General features: G+C 33.6%; 1 protein-coding gene across 1 annotated transcript; it reads left to right on the top strand.

Annotated features, from left to right (window-relative positions):
* The first annotated feature begins 703 nt into the window (after nucleotides 1-703).
* LOC134718778 (uncharacterized) lies at nucleotides 704-22029 on the top strand. Its single transcript, XM_063581500.1, has 3 exons — nucleotides 704-993; nucleotides 17436-17904; nucleotides 20494-22029. The coding sequence occupies exons 2-3, from the start codon at nucleotides 17445-17447 to the stop codon at nucleotides 21216-21218; spliced, it is 1185 nt and encodes a 394-aa protein (XP_063437570.1). The 5' UTR covers nucleotides 704-993; nucleotides 17436-17444; the 3' UTR covers nucleotides 21219-22029.
* The last annotated feature ends 722 nt before the right edge of the window (nucleotides 22030-22751 follow it).

Raw genomic sequence — 22751 nt, 5'->3', positions numbered from 1 at the left:
AAATATCTTATCTTATCTTAAAATACAGACATATACAAGGCTCCGTGTTGAAGACCCATACATTGACCTATAATTTCCTAGTTTACTTTTACACAATTTTACTCGGATGGAGAGTTGTCTAATTGGCACTCATACATTTGTACCACAACTTCTTATATCTATAAACATATACATTTTACGTTGACTGAACTTAGCCTTCACAATGTTCCTCAATTTGTCGGAGTGCCGTTTTTTAGTGTTCTAGTAATGGCACTGCATTTGCAAGGGATAACGTCTATATCTGATTGCACCCAATAAACATGTGCATCTAGTTAGTGTATAGTCTCTTTTATCTTAATATGCATATTTATTCTAAAGATAAATTGAACTCTAAAACATTTACATTCGGTTTATAAATTAAATATCATGCAGTGAAAATTTTAATCAAATTACATGTACTACCAATCCAGCTTAAAACCTGGTATTTTGTATTGATTATTATACATGTTATATAGATATATAAGAAAATACAAAATGTAGTTATTTTAATTTATTAATTATGGCTATTGGCATAATGAATGAAACGAAATTAAGAAGATTAATTCAAACATTTTTCCTATGTTAGAAGGCATTATACCCACATTACACTTGATCCTGTTATGGATTTAAATCTATTATTTAAAACAGGTATTTGATCTTATAATTCCCTTTCGGGGGCCCCAAACTACCCAGACGATGTATTTAACTCTAATATTGATCGTTCGCAGTATATTGGATTTGAGGAGATTTGTTATTAATAATTTTCTAAATGTCTACATCGCCAGAAAAGTCTAACATCTCAAATATTTATTATTGATATATTCAGTGCAAGGTGGGAAACAGTAACAAGGGGACCAGTTACAAGGCAATAATAAATGATGTTAATTAGTTATATACTGATGGAGATGAATTACTTCTAATGTGAAATTAATTTACAACATGTGACCTGCGTTTTTCAGGTGTTAATATCAACAGGTAAGTCGGAATTAAAAATATTTTTCATAAAATATTTCAAATTATAATAATTACTAATTGACAATCTTAAATTTGTTTGTACCATCAGAGACATATAATACATATGTCTCTGGTACCATCATTGAATTTATATTGTTATATTTTATTAAATTTCGGTTCAAATATTTCCTTTCAAATTATATGCAATATATTTGTCAATTAGTGTTTTCTTAATTAACACATGTAGATTAACTCTAAATATTTTAGCGCTTCAATAAGATATTTTAAATTCCAATGTATGTTTCATTTTTGTTAAGAGTCGGGTTTGATGTTCAGTACGTTGTGCCTTAATTTCTACATTTTTGCCGGCACTCATTTACATGTATAACGTACTATAAACCGTAACAGAGTTTTAACCTTAGTCTATTCTATTTTTGCCGAATTTGTGTTCCCTTAAACTTATGAGACAGATATAATACAGAACCTTCTAAAAATATTTGACATTAATATTCAACTCTTCATTCTGCAATAACGAGATGTCCTTTCACTAAATAATTCTACATTTTACGATATCGGATATTCTATATTTCTAGACCTAATTTTCTTATGAAGAATTCTTTCATTAAGGGTTTCAGCTACATGTAATACATGAGCTACTGAACAAAGGGTTTCATATAATGAAAACTAAGCCGGTCCTTCGAAATATTTTTTTATGTGACGTTTGATCATTAAAAAAAACGTTTGTATCACCGACGCCTATGACTATGTTATTATAACGTAGCCTTAAGCATGTCTATTTTTCGTTGATTGGGATACCATTTCATCATATTTTTACTTACAAAAGACATAGTGCCTGTGAAGCAGGAACTGCTTACCATGCCGGAGCATATGGGTCCCTCTCCCTGATTTGTGATTTCTCAATATGTGGATACACGCAAATTATTTGAGCAGAAAATGCATATCGTAGTTGAGTTTACCAACCACCTACGTTTTTGACGAGTGTCGAGTTATTGAATGATTAGGTACATGTATATGTGTGAGAGAAGAGTTGTTAGCCATATTGGAACTCATGAGTTAATCCACTGCTACTTTGTCGCGTTGCATGAGCAACGTTAATATTCCTATGCAAGTGTGAATGTTCAAATGTTTAACCTATCAAAGGTTAAGCACATGAGTTCGTCTATAATATTGAGTGGATATCAAATTACTCAACATTACTTAATGTTTAGGTTCATATATCTGAATATTGTTTTATTTTATTTTTCAATTTGACCTTTGTGCATTTTTTTTAACTGAGTGGTATTTGATGAAAAAGTTAATCGATTAATAAAAAATGTATAACAGGGTTAAAATAGACAAGCACGACCGCGAAATTGTCTCAGGCTCTTCCTTGGCCCCATTTGTGAGAATGGTCTTGAGGAACTATGATAGCCTTCAGAAGGGGACGATAATGACTGACCCGTGTTGAGAGATCAATACATCTTGCACGTAAAAAAAACACCCTTAGAAATTTCGAAAAAGAACAGCATAACCCCGCTACAAGGCAGCACTCGCATTAGTAAAGTGGAAGGAGTTTAATACAAGTTGTAATAGTTTGCCTCCCAATTCACTATAAATAAATATGTTTAAACTAAATGTGTAAATGATTCAATTATACTGTGTAATTTCTATATCTGGGATACGGACTAAATGATGTTTTGAATGTGTATATATACATAACGTGAATCAATTACCACGTACAACTTAAAGATTTGGGGGTATACTGGCGTGCATTTATATCGCCGATAATATTCAATAAATTGCCAATGAATTTAGGGCTTGCAGAACTTTGGGATGTGTTTTTTTGACGAGATGGGTAACTCTCTATAGAAAAATATATTTTTTCCTGTCATCTCAATATATATAAGAATATTCTTCACTTTGACTATATGCACAATGCTATAAAACATTGGACTGTATACGTGATGTTGCTGATCAATTTTTAATGTATTTGTTATTTTGACCTAGACGAAAATCGAACCAACGCACTCCTACAATAAAGACAAGCACGCAATGCACATTTTACTGTCCACGTGTAAACAGAAACCCCTGTAGGTCTACTAAATACGTCAACTTTTTGATATTGCCAATGCCAACACATTGTTTCAATATTTCAAGAAAAAGATTGTAAACTGCTAAGTCTCTTATTAGCTTCATCGGCAAGTTTATTATTGTTTTTTAATTGATCGCAGTTCTCCATTGGTCCTTATTCAATATTCAAATAGACTTAATATGTGTTTTTGAGTAAGGGAGCTACCATTTGATTTTTATGGAGGGGCTAGGATGAAAAATTTTGTCCTGCATTTTTTTTTACTTGTAATCTCTGTTCTGCCTTTTTATTTTTCACTCTATCCGGTCCTGCTTTTTTTTTTTTAGTTTATCCTGACTTTTTTTACATAAATTGTCATCCTGACTTTTTTTTTTGCAAGTGTCTCATCCTGACTTTTTTATTTACTCAAAACTCCTGTCCAAAACTAGCCGTCCCCCCCCCCCCCCCCAACAATAACATGGCATATGATTCATCTACAAAAGAACAAATTATTTCACAGATCATTATTATAAAGTTATTACAAGAGGGACGAAAGATACCAAAGGGACAGTCAAACTCATAAATCTAAAACAAACTGACAACGCCATGGCTAAAAATGAAAAAGACAAACAGAAAAACAATAGCACACATGACACAACATAAAAAACTAAAGAATAAACAACACGAACCCCACCAAAAACTAGGGGTGATCTCAGGTGCTCCGGAAGGGTAAGCAGATTCTGCTCCACATGCGGCACCCGTCGTGTCTGCATATTGTCTTTTAATTTGATACGAACAAATATTTATACAGGTAAGCAATGTGTGTCAACAACCATAAGAGCAAATTGATTAACAACACATGAAAAAAAAATCGTGGAATTTCCCGCAACATTGCATTTTGCATCTTACTTTCGTTCATATGAGAAATTATAGTTCCTGCTTCTTTATCATGTTGGCTTCAATAATCATTACTCAGTAAACCTCGCAATTAAAGCTCGGTTCCTATATATATGATGAATTAAGAATAAGGGTATCATGAGACTTTTATCTAATTCTTCGATGACTGATCTTTTTCCTGAATAGTTGATTATTTTTATTTAGTCAAAGTGTGGTTCGTTTCATCTTAACTCTTCATTGGTTAAAATTCAATTTTAACGTCAAAAAGGCTTTATCTTGTCTACCATCGGCTAAATGTCATTAAAAAACAGCTTTTGTCTCCAAATCTCGTGCAATACGACATTTATTCACACTCAATAGTTATAATAATTTGAATATTTAAAAGACTCGGCAAGCCTCGCGTTTTAAATATTTAACTTTAATTGTCTCGAGTAGAAATATATCATATCACATAAGATGCAGTGGAAGAATCTATATAAATACGGAGGATTCAAATCGGAATCCACGATTTATTGTGGTGGAATCTATATATATCTTGTTAGACAGTTAACAAAGAACAACTATCAATGACCACATCATTAACTGTTCATTAAATGATGTCTGGTATACCATTACATACTAGGTAATTAGTTCTTTACATGTAACATTCACTAGTCTGTAATTAGCAAACGCATAATAGAAGAATCTCTATTCTAAAGTCGACAATCCACGCTATGTTGGCGTACGTAATAGGTAATATCAACGCGTGAGAACTGAGTATATAAGTAAGTTTCAGGTGAATTACCTGAAGCTCGAGTTAAATTGGGAAATGCCCGGGATAGATTTAGTGTTTGCGGCACAAAATAGCAATAGGTCGATCACATCCAATTTGATTTAATAAACTTAATAATATTGGCTGGAGACATATTTTTTGTTTTAAAAAATCGTTGAATTAACAGAATGACGTTTTAAATTAGCAAAGCAAATCCCTATACCCAACCTAAAACCATCGGGGAAAAAAATCCAACTAAACTACACATGTAATCCGTACCACGACAGTATATTTCCTGGAATATGTAATTGCAGATAAATTTTTGATTTCGAGACACCGAACTTAATGACTTTGTTCTGTTCTGTGGTACAGTGTTCTCTTGTAACGTTCAAAATAGTACAGACAAATTGAATACCAAGGGGCATTTAAAAGTCGAAAAGTAACCCAACAATGCTTGGTCAAAATCGGCTTAAAAAACAACCAAGCCCTTAAAACATAAAAACATAGAAAAGTAAGGACCGAACAATACGAGCCCTTCTAAAACTCTAAGGTGATTCCAAAAGGGTAAGTCTGTTAATAGTTACTTGGTATTTACACCTGTATGTACTTCCCTCATCTTCTTTCATTTCATAAAATGCAATATAATTTTTTTTCTTAAAATCAACTTTTCTATTAAGGTTTTTATTTTTTTTGTTATTCAAATTCGACATGAGGGAACAGAATTGCCATGAATTTGTCGTATAAGAATAGAAAAAGTTCATTGAGTTATTTTTAGACATGGTATTCCCCATCTGCCATGGTATTTGCTAGGGTATTCCCCATCTGCCATGGTATATACCCCGGCACATGGAATTGCCTAATGGCAAATACCCTGGCAGAGAAAAGAAAATCTCAATATATAGAAATTGGTGAAAAATACCATGTTTCTCATCCAATCAAAATACAGCATTATTACATAAGGTGGAATTAAGTATAAAATGCATGCAGCTAATGGTATTCAACATCCAGTAAATAGCAACACACAGGCAATGTCCATTCATTAAATTCATGTGAATTTCACCTCAAACGAGCTTATACGTGAAACTCATGCGAACTTCACATGAAAATTACATGAAATTTGTTCACGTGAAATTCACATGAATTTTAAAAAAAAAAAATATTTCAAACAACATCTAAATTTTTATATTCAAGTAAAATCTTGAAAAATACCAATAAGTTGACGTGAAATTCATGTGAAATTTTTCACGTGAGAATCATGTGAGATTCACCTCAAACGAGCTTATACATGAAACTCACGTGAATCTTTTCACGTGAATTTCACGTGAGTTTCATGTATAAGCTCGTTTGAGGTGAATCTCACATGAAGTTTTTCACGTGAATTTCATGTGAGATTCGTGTGAAATTCACGTGAGCAAATTTTGCCTGTGTATTGATACAAGAAACAAGAGTTTTTTTAGCAATTTAATTCAGTAGCAAATATTTCATTTATTTTTAGGATGTGAAAATATTAATAAATAAATATAAGAAATAAATGGTTGTTGTTATAATAGTTATCAAAGGTACCAGGATTATATTTGATATACGCGCGTTTCGTCTACATAGAACTCATCAGTGACGCTTTGGTCAAAATATTAGTGTCGACTGTGAAAGAATGAGGATTTGGGCTGTCACAGGAAATATGGATACATTGGATAAGGACACACTTTTTGCCACCTGCATGGACCTCCCAAAGAGTTATTGCAAGGGTTTTTAAAGTGAATAAAGCATGTTAATTTATCTACTTGAGCCGTCGAATTAGGTGTCCCCTCTTTGACTGGACGTGTCTACGTATTTATTCATACCGCACAATAAAAGGGACACTTTGGCTAGTTTAACTGGAGGATGGGTACAGACCAAACGTGACCATATTCTGTCTATTAAATAATTTCCAAATCACCCTTACTGAAAGCTAAAGTTATTAAGTCCACAAAGATGTTTATATGTAGATATCTCTAAACATAAAATTGAGAATGGAAATGGGGAATGTATCATAGAGACAACAAACCGACCATAGAAAAAACAACAGCAGAAGGTCGCCAACAGGTCTTCAATTTAACGAGAAATTCCTGCACCCGGGGGCATCCTTCAGCTGGCCCCTAAACAAATATATACTAGTTCAGTGAGTTGCCCTACCTGACACGTTACAATTTAAAATGAACAATACAAATTAATATATGAACGTGTAATTTTTATTGCAATGCTATTTATTCTAATACGAAATGGCGACAAACGTGTTAGACTAGCAGATCTGTGAAGATTGATTATCATTCATGAAGTTCAGCTTTATGGAGAATAATTTAAAAGCTTTAACATATTATAAAAAGATTTTTTATATGTGATTCGGTATATATTTTTTATTGCAAGACGTGTGTTTTTAATATTTTACACGGTTTTACATGGATGCTCTGTTGGTTTTATCACCAAAGTGTTAGAAGTTAAAGCTAGATTGTAATTTTAGATATTGTATATCGATCTACATGTAAAACTTAAAATATTAATCTGCCATAAAACAGAATATAAGTCACAAAACAGTAATGTGTCAAGCACCACAAATCAAAGAATGTAAAAAAGAATTGGTCACACGGACAAAGGCATAAAATATCATGCGTGTAAACATGGCACTTTGAACCAGTTATGGTTTCTTTCTTTTATGATATTTTCCATTCTACCGTACATAATGTTTATCCTTTCGTATGTTTTGTACTTCAATGATTTGCTAATTATAAGGTTCAGAAAATGTCCTTCTTTGACTTCCCAATCCGGCTGTAAGTCCTTTGCTGAAGAGAGGAGAGGTGTCCGATTTGCCCCTTGGGACGTATAAATACAAAGCCACCTCAAGGGCGGATCCAGCCATTTTAAAAAAAAGGGGTTCCCAACCCAGGACAAAAGGGGGTTCACACTATATGTTCCCATTCAAAAGCATTGATCGGCCAAAAAAAGGGGGTGCTTCCAATCCCAGGAACCCCCCTCCCCCTGGATCCGCTAATGCACCTGCGGTCGGAATGGGTATGTTTAAAGCGATGTATCGTGCAAAGAAATCTTAATCTTTACATCTTTTCAGCTTCATAAAATGTTTAAATTTTAGCCACACCAGTACCAATTAAGATAGGATTTTCAATCTTTACTTTAAATCACCATACCAATACTCCACGTGCGTACTTTGTGGCTACATTGCTTATTTCGAAACATGTGACCAAATAATATAACAATTGAAAATTGATGAGAATGTAAAATTTAAAATGGCCGTTCTGTATCGTATAAATCACACCATTGTGCAGTTACAATTGGAACTGATTTGGTTAACAATTTGGTAAATAACCATAGCTGTCATAGTAGTACCACAGTGTGGGAACGGAACTGTACGGTTTTCTAATAATTTGGTAATTCGGGAGACTGTCAAGCGGTGCTCCGACATTCGAAAAATAACAAGTTGCTTGATGGAAACTTTAACGAACTCTTATGTTCCTATATAACGTTTCTGCTTCAAGTTTTGATAGCTAAAACATTCTTTATGTAAATATGAACCAATAAAATAATAAGAAAGATATATGCATCGAAACGTTTTCCTTAGAATGGTGGAGCTCCGTGTAAAACAATCAAAATGGTCACACAACAGCGATCAAAAATGTCAAATAAACATAGAAAAATCAATGTTTGCTACCTGAATTTTCACATGTACCTTTTCTGATATATAGTCTTACCTGTCTAGAGGTTTCAAAGCCATTGTCCCAGTAGAAATCCAAATATATTCATTTTCTCCAAGTCGGATATTTTTATTGACTGTACAATCGCTCGCAAGTTGACTGTAATATCACTCGGAGCTTTTCTTTTCATCGTTTGGCCAACTAGACTACTCCGAAAGGAGGGTAACCTACTTAACCTTCTTATGACTTCACGGTCCAGCTAGCAAGCAAGCTAGTCAATGCATTTTGCTGTAATAGTTTCTAGTGGCATATGACTAATTATAACTCTTAAGTAGATAATGCTAAACTTCTGCCACATTCATGATCAGTTTATGTTTTCCATGATACTTTTGTCATCTAAATATTTATTAAAACTACTGCAATCCAATACAATGTATGTCTGGTATGATTTGTCTCTCCTTTTTCTGTTACGATTTTTGGTATTGTTATCGATTTTTGTTTTAACCTAAATTACACACTCAAAAGTGTTAATGATTTTTGAACGTTTTATTTGAATGGCTGCAGCCTGCATTCGCGGATCTGGTATGCGGGGAGAGGGAGTTTTTGGTGGTTGAAGCCTATTTTTTTCGATTTTTATGGTGTTCCGTGGTTTGGATCCCCCTTTGTAGAAAGGCGGGATCCGCACCTGGTCTGATATCGTCAATGATAGTATGATGATCCGATTATTCATCTGATTTTTATAGTTTGGTCTTGTGCTGTGATAATACAGTCTTAATACAACTGGGTTAAGACATAATTAAGCCTGTTGTTGTTTTCTGACATTATTTTGTTTCTGATGGAATGTTGAAAATAACGCTCGTTTTCTGTTTTCCGGAGCCTATTTCGACTTATTTTGTGACACAGCACATTTTTTTGCAAATATTTGAAGGCCATATGACAAATTTATGATCATACGCTGCTGGTTTTCTTTCTTGATTGTTCAGCCATTTACTTTCTGGAGTCTACTAGGATTTGTGACACAGTTTTTGCACATAGTTCATGAAGTTGAAGCTTAAGGGTATATAAAGTTCGTACTGAATGAACGTAAAAAAAACAATTATATATATACGGTGGTGAACCCTGTTAAATCCTAGGTAAAAATTAAAATGTTTGTAAAACAAAATATTTCGAAATGCCAATGTGTTTCAGTCCCCAGACATGAATTGACTAAGAATGTTCGTTATTTTTTGTTTTCAATGCTCTTTACCTTCGAGTTCGAATTTCCCTTCCTACTGTTTAGATTCAAAAGCTATAGATGAAGTCATCTTAGACGAAACGCGCGTCTGACGTGCCAAGTTATAAGCTATTATCAAATTAGTAGTATCACCGTGTAGAACGCCACATGCGGGGTGTCGGCTTTGTTTGACATGGGGTGGCAATTTTGAAGCGACGAAAAAGTAACAAGGTAAGTTCAAGCATCAAAATTCCTTATTTTTAGAACTCTCAGTACCATATAATGTATTGCACGGAAAGAACCTCAACATAATCTATTTCCTGAAAGAGGAAGCAGTCGTTTTCAGTGCTCAGTTTTCTCAAACACCTCGCCCTAGTTTTCCGCGTTGCAGATTTTGAGGCTTTATATGCTAATTTCGGTATAAAACTATTTTACACAACTACTCTCCGTATCATTTATATCTAGAATTGTATTCTTCTCATTGACTTATACCAAATACCACTTTCTTAGTTAAAATTAATTGGTTTTAAAACTGTTATTCATCAAAATATAAAGTGTCGCTCGGGGTGTCAGATTATGCGTCGTAAGGGGTAGAGGCTTGTCATAAAAAAATGCATATTTGCATGTTTATTAGTCTTCATATGTGCATTTTATTTCAAACACATCTACTTTACCATGACAAAACAAGGATTTTTCATTTTTGCCTGTTTTTGGTCTAATAAAACATATGCTTTTGATTTCATTCACGTCTTCTTTACCATGACAAAATAGTAAAGAATGGCTTAAAATATTTAGTTTTCAAGCTGGTAAACGATTTCTTTTCCTTTTAAGTTTCTATCACGGTAAAACACAAACTGTTCGTCAACCTCCTCTTCGTGGTCTATTTCAAATCCTTCTCGTTCCATTTTGTCCAAAGATATATACGTTTATGCATTTATATAATGTCTAATCAACAATTAATCTAATCTATTTTTGCGTCGATCAGTTTGCATTTAATTATGTGTATTCGTATTCAACTCAATATAAATCATTAGTGATTTGATAATTAATCGGGTACACCCTTCATCATTCATACGTGTAATTTTCATATTCTTACGTCCATTTGTCAATATCAAATTGAGAAAAGAAATGGTGAATATGTCAAAGCGACAACCACCCGACCATAGAGCAGACAAAAGCCGAAGGCAACCAATGGGTCTTCAATGGAGCGAGAATTCACACACCCGTAGGTGTCCTTCAGTTGGCCCCTAAAAATATGCATACTAGTACAGTGATAGTGGACGTCATACTAAACTCCGAATTATACACAAGAAACTAAAATTTTAAATCATACAAGTTTAACAAAGGCCAGAGACTCCTGACTTGGGACAGGCGCAAAACTACGGCTGGGTTAAACATGTTAATGAGATCTCAACCCTCCCTATATACCTCTAGCCAATGTAGAAAAGTAAACGCATAACAATACGCATATTAAAATTCAGTTCAAGTGAAGTCCGATTCCGATGTCAAAAGATAATAAATAAAATGACAATAATACATAAATAACAACAGCTTTCTAGCAGTCAACTGACATGCCAGCTCCAGACCTCAATTAAACTGATTGAAAGATTATGTCTTCATCATATGAATATCCGGCACAATCCCTCCCGTTAGGGGTTAAGTATCATACTATCATAAAATATATGAGAAGAACATAACCCGTGTCATGCCAACAACTGTTTTTAGAAATAAATGTGTTTAGTTCCGATGCAAAGACCCTATAAGTGAATCAATATTAAAGCCAAAAAGAATGAAATTTTTAGTTTCTGAGGAGAATACTGTCATTTTTGTGCTTTATAAAGAATATTTCCATAAAAAATTGGATGTGAAATACCTGAACGTATAAGATGTGACTGTCTGCATGTTGAGTTATATTTACGAATTATTTCCTTATACCGGTGATAAAATTTAGTAAATTTTTTGACCAGTTTGTGATATCGGAAACCCTGGTGTAATAATTTTTCAGTAATACATAAATTTCTCTCGCTAAAATCTAATACGTTGTTACATACACGAGCGTATCGTACAAGTTGAGATATATAAACACCATAAGATAGCGACAAGAGAACGTCACCATCTAAAAATGGATAATTAACAATAGGAAATGAAAAATCATCTCTTTCATCGTAAATTTTTGTATTGAGCTTCCCGTTAATGATATAGATATCAAGATCGAGGAAAAGGCAGTGGTCATGTTTGTATTTTAAAGGTATAATATAAAACAAACAACATTACACTTCTATTCATAGCCATTTGTTTTGTACTTTGAGGCTTTATTTGCTATGTTTATCAATAAAAATGCATATTACTTAAAAGACTAAAATATTGACCAAATGACATACCTTAGGTTTGTAATTTGTCATTATAACAGTGTAGGTGTGTTTGAATAAAAAAGTATCAGATAGAGATCGATTTATAAGAAATTTTTTTTTTTTTTTTTACAAGCCTCTACCCCTTGCGACGCAAAATCTGACACCCCGAGCGACACTTCATATTTTGTTGAATAACAGTTTTTAAACCAATTAATTTTAACTAAGAAAGTGGTATTTGGTATAAGTCAATGAGAAGAATACAATTCTATATAAGTGAAACGGAGGGTAGTTGTTTTTAGTAGTTTTTATACCGAAATTAGCATATAAAGCCTCAAAATCTACTACACAGAAAACTAGGGCGAGGTGTTTGAGAAAACTGAGCACTGAAAACGACTGCTTCCTCTTTCCGGAAATAGATCATGTTGCGGTTCCTTCCGTACAATACATTATATGGTACTGAGATTTCTAAAAATAAGAAATTTTGATGCTTGAACTTACCTTGTTACTTTTTCGTCGCTTCAAAATTGCCACCCCATGTCAAACAAAGCCGACACCCCTCATGTGGCGTTCTACACGGTGAGTATGTGCTGTGCATATTTTATTTTGTATATCGATAACAGATGTGGTATGAGTGCAATCAGATAACCTTCCATTCAAATCACATTTCGTAAAAGTAAACAATTATTATAGGTCAAAGTACGACTTTTTATACTGCACTCGTTATATTTGAGCAGTCAAAATGCGTTGACTGTATATTTCTATGTCATATACAGTCACTGACCTGATATCACTTTTCCTCATGAATATTTAAATAGAAATTGCCGAACTTGTAATTAATTATTCATGTGACTGACCTAATCAACCTGTTCTTGTTTCCAATGAATACAATGACTCAAACTTGTTATCATTATGTTTTATGCTTATTATCGATATTTTAGTTCATTCTCAAACAATTCCTTCGCCATCGATTTTCGGGTTTCATCAGGAAATGTACATTTCATTGTGTTGTATATTTCTCCGCCTGCATGATATGTGGCCTTTTTATAAAAGGGGAAGTTTCCCAATATTTAAATCAAATAGTAAAGTTTACAAATTATACAACAATTGAAAATGCTTTTTTAGATTGCAGTATAAAGACAATAATAGTACATTGTCTTGACATATCAACGATATAAGGATTCGGCACGAAACGGGGAAAATGCTCGGGATAGCCTTGCTTTCCCCGTTTCTAAGCCTCATCCTTATATCGTTAATATGTCAAGTCAATGCACTATTATTGTCTATATAAACGGAGCCTTGGCTTACACGAACAGCAAGCTATAAAGGGAATCAAACAAATTGCTAGTGTGGAACCATTTAAGCAACGCTCTATAATCTATTATATAAAAAAGAGAAAATCAAAATACTGATGAACCACATCAACAAACGATAACCACTGAACATCAGAAGTTGGTTTCACAAAAATACTTTAGACTAAGGGAGCTACCATTTGATTTTTATGGGGGGTGTGGGGGTGGGTAGGATGAAATTTGAAAAAAAATAGGCAGGACAGGAGTTTTGAGTAAAAAAAAGGCAGGATGAGACACTTGCAAAAAAAAAAGTCAGGACAATTTAGAGTGAAAAATAAAAAGGCTGGACAAAATCATCCTAGCCCCCCCCCCCCCCCCCCCCCCCCCCATAAAAATCAAATGGTAGCTCCCAAAGATTAATCGTATGTATACAGAATTGTTCATGACTTACGATCAATCTTAATCGTAATTTTGTTGTGAAACCGACTCCTGGTTCCTGGTTCCTTTCAACATTTAATTGTAACAAACATCATCTCGACAGACCTCGACAGACAACAAAGGGGAAGTGCGCATGTACGTAGGTCTCAGTTAACATCACTACATGATGACCATTAAATAAGTCAGGCTACGTGTTGTTTTATGTTGTCTCTTTTTGGGGCGTGGGGATTTTGATCTCATCTGTGGTTCTGTCTAGTAGTTTTGTTCGTGACATATTTAAAGATTTTAACCACATAAAACTTTGCTTTAGGACATATTAACTTTGTGTTATCAGATTCTCTTCAAATCGTAAAATTATAATTTGTTGGCTTTCAATATTAGAATTAAGCCGAATAGCAGGTGCTTAAAATACGGATTTTTAAATATTTTTAATGTTCTAGATCTTATAACACAATTTTAGTGAGAACTGTGGCAAGACCTTGAATGGTTCGCTGAACATGTTTGATGTTTGATTTATCAAAGAAACAAACTGCTTGTCGTACTGCACAAAATCAATCAGGGATGACATATACAAGAGATTTACCAGGGTATTCTGAGGTTTCTAATTATTGCCTAGTTTTTTCTCTCCATGAAATGATTTCAATGCTAATTATATGATGTTGGGTATATAAACATATACGGATGAAAGCGGTAGGTCAAAAGAATGCTGCTTTTAAAACTCGTTTTGTGTATTTAATTTTTAATATATATATGTTTTGCAAGGAACCAACGCGGCCGTGAATTATGGATCCCCAATTCTTTTGACTCGTTAATGCTAATGTTAATTGAGTCCATACGTTCTGTTCACAAATACTATCCCCTCCCCCCCCCCCCCCTTGGTTAGACAAATTATCATAGTAACTGCAGATTATATTTCGAAGAGTTGTGTTTATAATTACCAAAGTATTTCCTTTGTTGGATATACAAATCATAGTCCAATATTTGGGACAATTGATCACTTAATGGTAAAGGCATGAAACTTTGCACAGTGTTAGTTATGATGCTAATAACCATTTTTGAATACGGAGCCATAAAAAAAATCCACAATGGCCACTATCTTCAAAATGGCCGCCAAGAGTTATGACTGGTATAATTGATCATTAGAAAATTATAATAACTGTAGATCTATTCCGAATGGACATACACATCATTATAACTGTAGATTCTATTCCGAAGAGATTCAAATGTTTTCCTTGGTTGGACAAACAAACCATAACAACTGTAGATACTATTCCAAAGAGATTCCCTGCAAATAGATCCAATCTCTGTCATTAATACTGTAATGCATACTAGATGATTAATGTTTTCGTCTGTGTCTTTGTCTCTTGTTCAAACATTTTGTAAAATTGAACATAGCTTGGATCAGTTATTAGTGACTAAATTGTAGCAAAATGTGTGTGGTGTTTATTAATAACGTTAAGATGCATAATTTATTAACTTTACAAAACGTTAACTCAAACTATCCTTTGTTTTGCACTAAATGTGAGCAATTTCTAATTAGCAAATACCCATGAGGAATAAAATAGTTGAAAAGATTGTTATGAATTAGTTACAACCAGAAGCAAATAATTTCGAGCGTGACTGATGAATTCTTTGTAGACGAAACGCGCGTCTGGGGTATATAAAAAAATAAGTCCGTATCTATTATGAGTTTATGTACCTTTCAACTATATACGCACTTTTAAATTTCATGAAATTTCAATGATTTAAAAATAAGCATTTTTTTTTTAAGACGAATAGTCTTAGATCAGCAAATTTGCTGTCACCAATCGTGTTCGACCTCAGCAGGATTTGAAATCCTGTTAATGTTGAATTATCAACAACGCCTGTTCGGTGACCGGTTGTAAGGTGTTCTGACCACACGACCAACTACGTTTTTTTTTTAATATTATAGCTTTCATTAGGCCCTCATCGGATTTTCCTAGAGGTTTAATACAGCGCATATTGCATATAATCAACAGTAACATTAGAGAACCCCGTATACATTCAATTAAAACCCATGATCATAATTTTAACCAGATTGACTCAAATTCTGAACTTCAAACTATTTAAAATCCCAGTAAAGATATTATATTGTCTAGTGTTGTAGGCTTTATAAAGCAATCCTTGGAAATGCAAACATAAGGATCACAGTGGTCAATTTTCTAGTGTAACTATATACTTATAATATAAATATTAACTCGACCTGTTTAACTCTTTTTCCTGTGTTATATGTTTGATTGTGAATACTATGTTTGCATTTTAACCCATGAGACTATTACTTTTTTGCAATGAAAAAATTAAAAAAAACAACTGTATATGTACATGTAAATATAGCGAGTTCTAAACAAAGTGTGTATTGGAAGTTTTGTACATTGTATATTACATATACTAATAATCCGATTAAATATCAATAACTATTGTTGTCAGATGAAAGAGAAATACAAATCATTGTATAAGTTTAAGTCATCTTGTATAAACCTTAATAGTCCTTAATCTTTAAAACAGAAATGCAGGAACGTCATTATTTAGAAACAATTTGCGACGTAGTGTCAAGACTTTTGAGGCTCTGAATGGGGTTACGTAATAGAGAAGATTGGGCAACAAGTGCAAAATAAAGGGGGAAAATAAAAGTAGAAAACAATGGGGTGCTAAAATATGACAAATAGAGAATAACAGGCAAAATTTATAAAGAAAAGAGAAAGTGGCTTAATTGCGTGTCAACACATCTCTTCATAGAGCTACACGTATAGAAACATTATCTCTTGTTGGAGAACATGTACATATAAAAAAGAAGATGTGGTATTATTGCCAATGAGACAACTATCCACAAAAGACCAAAATGACACAAACATTAACAACTATAGGTAACCGTACGGCCTTCAACAATGAGCAAAGCCCATACCGCATAGTCAGTTATAAAAGGCCCCGATAAAACAATGTAAAACAATTCAAACGAGAAAACTAACGGCCTTATTTATGTAAAAAAATGAAGGTGTTTACTTCTAGATGTTGTTTGATTTCTAAATCTTTTATTTTTGGATTGCTGTTCAATTGCCCTATAAATTAACACAGATTCTAATATGACGTCCTTCAAACGCTTTGAGTACACACCCGTGGTAAAATTTGAATATATTGCATGGGCTGTTCCGATCGTACTCCCACGTCAAATGTTTTTTTATGAATGAGTTTCGCGACGTCATAATACGATGACGTTAGAATATGAGCATTTTACGGGAAAATACACGCTTGAAAAACCGAAAATCATCACAACATGGCAACGTAAACAAACAATGCTAAAATGTGTTATAAGCCATATTTGTTTAAATATTTAAGACATATAAGTAAATTATCATTTAAAATAATTCAAAACTATCTATATGCGTTATTTTAAATAGTTTAAGCATGTCATTAATTCAGTTTGCTCCGTTCTTTGACGCCAATCTTATAGTGCGTTTATTTATGGGAATGGCAAATATTTGCCTCCACCTAGAGCGCTTCGATCCAAAAGAATTGCCGTATTTGACCTATTAGAATCGAAATAATTCATGGGGGCTTGAGTATATCTAGATTTTACCACGGGTTGTCCCTTTATGCCGATATTTTACCCCTCGCTATCGCTCAGGGTAAAATATTTGTCATAAAGGGCCAACCCGTGGTAAAATCACGATATATTCAAGCCCCCATGAATTATTTCTTAATTATCACATCCCTTCTGTTATTTCTATATTTAAACCATTCAATTTATATTTCAGATAATGTGAATGATGGGGGAATCAGAAAATGAGAAATTCATAAAGAATTTAAAGACACTTATAAAAAGACGAGACACTGAAAAAATAAAAACTTTAATCAATAACCCGAAATTTGAGGTTAATGTACGTGACGTCACGCAGGATTTACAGACGCCAATGATGAAATTGTGCTATAGTGAAATACCGGACTCAAGTTTAATGGCTATTATGGATTTACTCTTGGAACGCTATGCAGACCTTAATCTACAGGATTCTTCCGGGAAAACTGTGATGATGCACGCATGCTTGGCACGGAGAACGACAATAGCAGACTATATCATTAGTGATCCCACTTCGAGGCTGGAAATGTTTGACTTTGATGGAAATTCCGTTTTGTCGCATGCTGTTAAAAGCATTGACTATATTATAACTAAACGGATATTAGAACATCCAGCTGGTATTAGTTTACTAGAAATATATAATAGTAATGGTAAGTCGACGTTATCTTGGGTAGAAAAAAAAAAGGTTAATGCGCGAGTTTAAGAATTTAATGCATCCTGGGTAATATTAACAAAAGTGTAAAATAAAGCGTCCTGAATGGTTAAATATGTCCTAAACAATGGAAATTTAACCTATGACGTGACGTTATTTTTTTTTTGGGGTACTAACAATGAAATTATCCATGATGCTTTAGATTCTGAAACGGCCAAATCAGGGTAGTGTTCATAGATTTATTCCTCTTGTATTAAAATTGAGACTGCATACCCGTAGCCAGGGGGGTTCGGACGACCCCCCCCTTTGAAAACAAATAAGCACTGTTAAAGTCAATGCTCTGTTCGAATTGCGAACCTCCCCCCTTGGAAATTCCTGGCGACGGGCCTGGACTGAAAATAGGGAAAGAGTCAAAGAGACAACAACCCAACCAAAGAACAGAAAACAGCCGAAGGACACCAATCATTATGGATCTTCAACACAGCAAGAAAATCCCCCACCCGAAGGAGTGTTTCTGCTGGCCCCTAAACATGGTTAATAATATTCGTAACCACTCGGTATATTCACTGAAAATATTTTCCATCTTCATAAGTTTCGATAAAAGCATGTGCACAGTATGTTGGAAAAACAATTATAAAAGTACAAGAACACGAAACAACAGGTTACTAACGGTACCTTTAAAAACACATAGCTGTCCAATATATTTCCTTTGAGGATACGCTCATTGTTCTTTAAAAAAAGTTGTATCAAGTTTCATACATTTCAATCAAAATTACGAATAACATTTTACACACAAACAAACAAAAAACAACACGAATTTCTTTAACTCAACTGCTATCAAATTTATGTAACTCATATGATTCTGAATGTATACAACATTTTTCAGACAATGAGGACTGTTCTCCAACGTTTTAACTTTTTGTGTCGTAGCGGCAGTTTGTCTCAAACGTAGCCAAAGCCGTGACGTCATTGATGATAGTAGACAAAACACACACTTTTTTGCATCATTAAAGGAAACACACAAAAATTATCGATCAGAGAAATCAGAATTATCCTTCGGAAATAAAGAGAAATTATTATGATTTCATTATTATGATTTCTTGAATGTAAGCTCATAACCTTATCGTATGGTACAAAAACAAATGTAATAAACTGACGGCTCAATCAATGATTAAAAGAATGTTCATTGGTTGTTAGTATTGAACGTTTTTTTCTGCACTCTTGACTTGAATGAATGATGATTGGTTGTTCGTATTGAAAGTCATATTCAACAATCGAGACTTAAATGATTGATGATTGGTTGTTGGTACTGAACGTCATTTGCAGCACTCTTAACTAAAATAAATGATGATTGGTTGTTCGTATTGAATATTTTCAGCACTCTTGACTTAAATGAGTGATGATTGGTTGTTCGTATTGAACGTTATTTTCAGCACTCTTGACTTAAATGAATGATTATTTGTTGTTGGTATTGAAAGTCATATTCAGCACTCGAGACTAAAATGAATGATATTGAACGTAATTTTCAGCACTCTTGACTAAAATAAATGATGATTGATTGTTGGTATTGAACGGCATTTGCAGCATTCTTGACTAAACTGAATGCTGATTGGTTGTACGTATTGAACGTCATTCTCAGCACTCTTGACTAATTTAAAACTGAATGCTGATTGGTTGCTGGTATTGAACTTTATTTTAACACTGTTAACTTTATCATGGCTGTTATTTTATATAAGTTGCGGAAGCCTGAATGCTCATAGAGAAACACTGAATTTTGTACAGGGTAATTGAAAATTCCTATCAAAATTAGGATTTGAATTGAATGCACCTGCAAAGTGCGTGTTACAATCTCACATCCTTGGAGTTGACAAACTAGGGGCGCTGTGGATGAACTACTAGAATCATATTCAAAACAGTGTGGTCCTGGCCATTGATTGACGACCTAAATTATCCCATTGACTGGGACAGATTAGGTGAACGTGTGTCGGTAACAACCACTGCTCATTATGTACTTGTTGAAGACACCGAATCTGTGGGGTCACCAAAGGTTCTCAACACCTGAAAAAAGCATTTCGAAAAACGAATCCGGAATAATACGATGCGTTGATTAATATCAATAATATTAAATCAAAATATAAAGGTTATTCCTGAATAATTTTTAAAATTATTTTATTATTAAAGGCGTTAAGAACCTTTGGTGACCCCACAGTTTAAATTCTATAATAAGTTAGAAGTGAGCAATGGTCGTTACAGACAAACGTTCACATAATCTGTCCCAGTCAATGGGATAATTTAGGTCGTCAATCAATGGCCAGGACCACACTGTTTTGAATATGATTCTAGTATCAATTGGCCACTGCGACATCCCGAGTGATTCGGAAATATAATGTCCATCTCCTTTGAATACTTGACTGAAACTTGCTGGTTTTTTTTTAACTCATCAGTTCAATAAGTCATGTGTGTGTAGCGACAGATAGGTTGAACTTAAAACAAAATGAACAAATATATTTCCACTTTGTCAAGTTAAATAATAGTTATTCCATGAATTACTAGTACTCATTTTCAAGCTTGCTTTTTTTTTTTTCAGGACAAAAACCATTACATATGGCAATAAAGTGTGGGAATAAAAAAATAATCAAAATAATAGAGCAGTTTGAAGCAAATATACCAAAAGCAAAAGTGAAAGAAAAACAAATGAAACTAGGACATGACCCGGTTCCTTCGATTTATTCACCCAGAACAGAGAGGAAACTTTTACTAAAACGAGGACCAGTTGATTCGTCTCTTGCTCTTCAATTGGAAACGTCATCTAAGAACGATAACTCTGACCACGCTTTAACATTATCGTCTGTAAAACTAAACCGTAGCAAAAAGGGTGCAAATACTATTTTGTCACCAGATCTCATCTTACCCTCAATATCCGAAAAAACTGATAAAAGTCGAACATGGAATATTGAATCTCCTCTAACAAGAAGAAAGGCAAGACGAAATTCAGTTTCACTTCCGGACTTGCGCGATTCACCTCTTGTCCAGTCAGGGGAGAATACTCCTTCTATGTTAGATTTAACAAATGGACCTGACGTTTACGACGACGATGATGACACTTTTATAAATACTGATCGTTCGCCTAGGAAAACGACCGAGAATATTCAAAACATTCGGAAATGTATCTCAGAAAATCAATTGTCGTTTCCAAGTATTATTAACAAAAACACGAGTAAGAATTCTCAAGTGAAACGAACTCTGACAGAATCAAGTATTTACAGCAATAGCGATGATGCTTTATCACGAACAATGCAGAGATTACTGTAATCGGTTCTATTTTTATCATTTTTGTAGTATAACTTCTTAAGGTGGTACCTAACACTACAGGGAGATAACTCTGTAAAATCAGCTAAACGTTTTAATAATGTTGTGTTGTTATGTGAATATTAAGATTCTCAATGATCAAAATTAGTGTTTGTTAAACTGCTATATGACCAGTGTAATTTTTCTGATAAATCGGTTGGTTCAAATTTTTTTGAAATTTTTACATTTTTGTCAAAGGGTCAAAGTAAATACTTTGTCAAAATTTTATGAAAATTAAACGAGCCACATAAATTTTCGTGAAGGTGTTGGGTTCCACCTTAATACGTAAACAAAACAAAACCATTTTTATCGCTGTACTATACTTTTTGAGGTATATAACCAAGACTTTTAACCGAACATGCCCCAGTTGCTGTTAAACCATATACAATACAGGATATAATCTCAAAGTATTGCATTCTGATTTCTTTGTATTTATTCATCTTTATAACATATCCTACACTGATAGTTGGTTTGCATACACGAAATTAGAGTTGTTTTGTTGTAATTTAAATGTTTGTCTCTAAGATTTGTTATATTGTTGTTTTATTATTGAAACTAAATATTTTGCAAAGAACTTAATATGTTATTCTTTATCTATTCCAATATATTGTAATAATCCTGTGTGGGGATACGAGAGACAAAATATTAGGAGCTCATAAAATTACATCCTTTAATGGCGCTTGCAAAACGAAAAAGAGACAGTACCTATGTGGGGATACGAGAGGAAAAATATTAGGAGCTCATAAAATTACATCCTTTAATGGCGCTTGCAAAACGAAAAAAAAGACAGTACCTGTGATTTCATACATGTATATAACAAAATCGTATACGGACTGAACAGTATTTCCGGAAACGCAGATTCAACCCCCTATATATATTACAATATATAGATTTAGATGCATTGGCAATTCCGAGCAGTATTCCGTATTAAGTACATGCAGTAAAAAGAGAAGGCGTTAAAAAGTATCACTGACAAAACATGTAGAACTATATATTTTGTAAACAGGTATTTGAGGAACCAGTAATGAGTTTGAAACCACATAAAAAGTAACATAAACACATAAAATATTATAAAAAATTTCAAGAAGATTTAGAATGCAACTCCATTTCCATGAAAATTCAATGAAAATTACTGTTTTTATGTATTTGAATATATAAATATTCAGTATTAAAGCATGAAGTTCAGGAGTAAAGAATATGAAAACTCTAAACATGATATAGCACGTTAAATCCTGACATCGAATTTCTGAAGCTATATCAATGGGACATGTGGTACATTATATAGGAAACACAAAATTAAAGTAAAGTAGTAGCAAATATGGATATAAGAAGATGCATGAATGCCAATAAGACAAATCTCCGTCCAAGTCACAACTTGTAAAATATCAAATCATTAAAAAAAGGTCAAAGTATGGCAATCAACACGTAGCCTCGATTGACACTGTACAGCAAGCTATAAAAGGCCACAAAATACACATATGTATAATTCAAAAAATG

The sequence above is a fragment of the Mytilus trossulus genome, chromosome 5 (genome assembly GCF_036588685.1).
Source record: "Mytilus trossulus isolate FHL-02 chromosome 5, PNRI_Mtr1.1.1.hap1, whole genome shotgun sequence".
Lineage (NCBI taxonomy): Eukaryota > Metazoa > Mollusca > Bivalvia > Mytilida > Mytilidae > Mytilus > Mytilus trossulus.
This window is presented reverse-complemented; position numbering and strand designations above follow the sequence as displayed.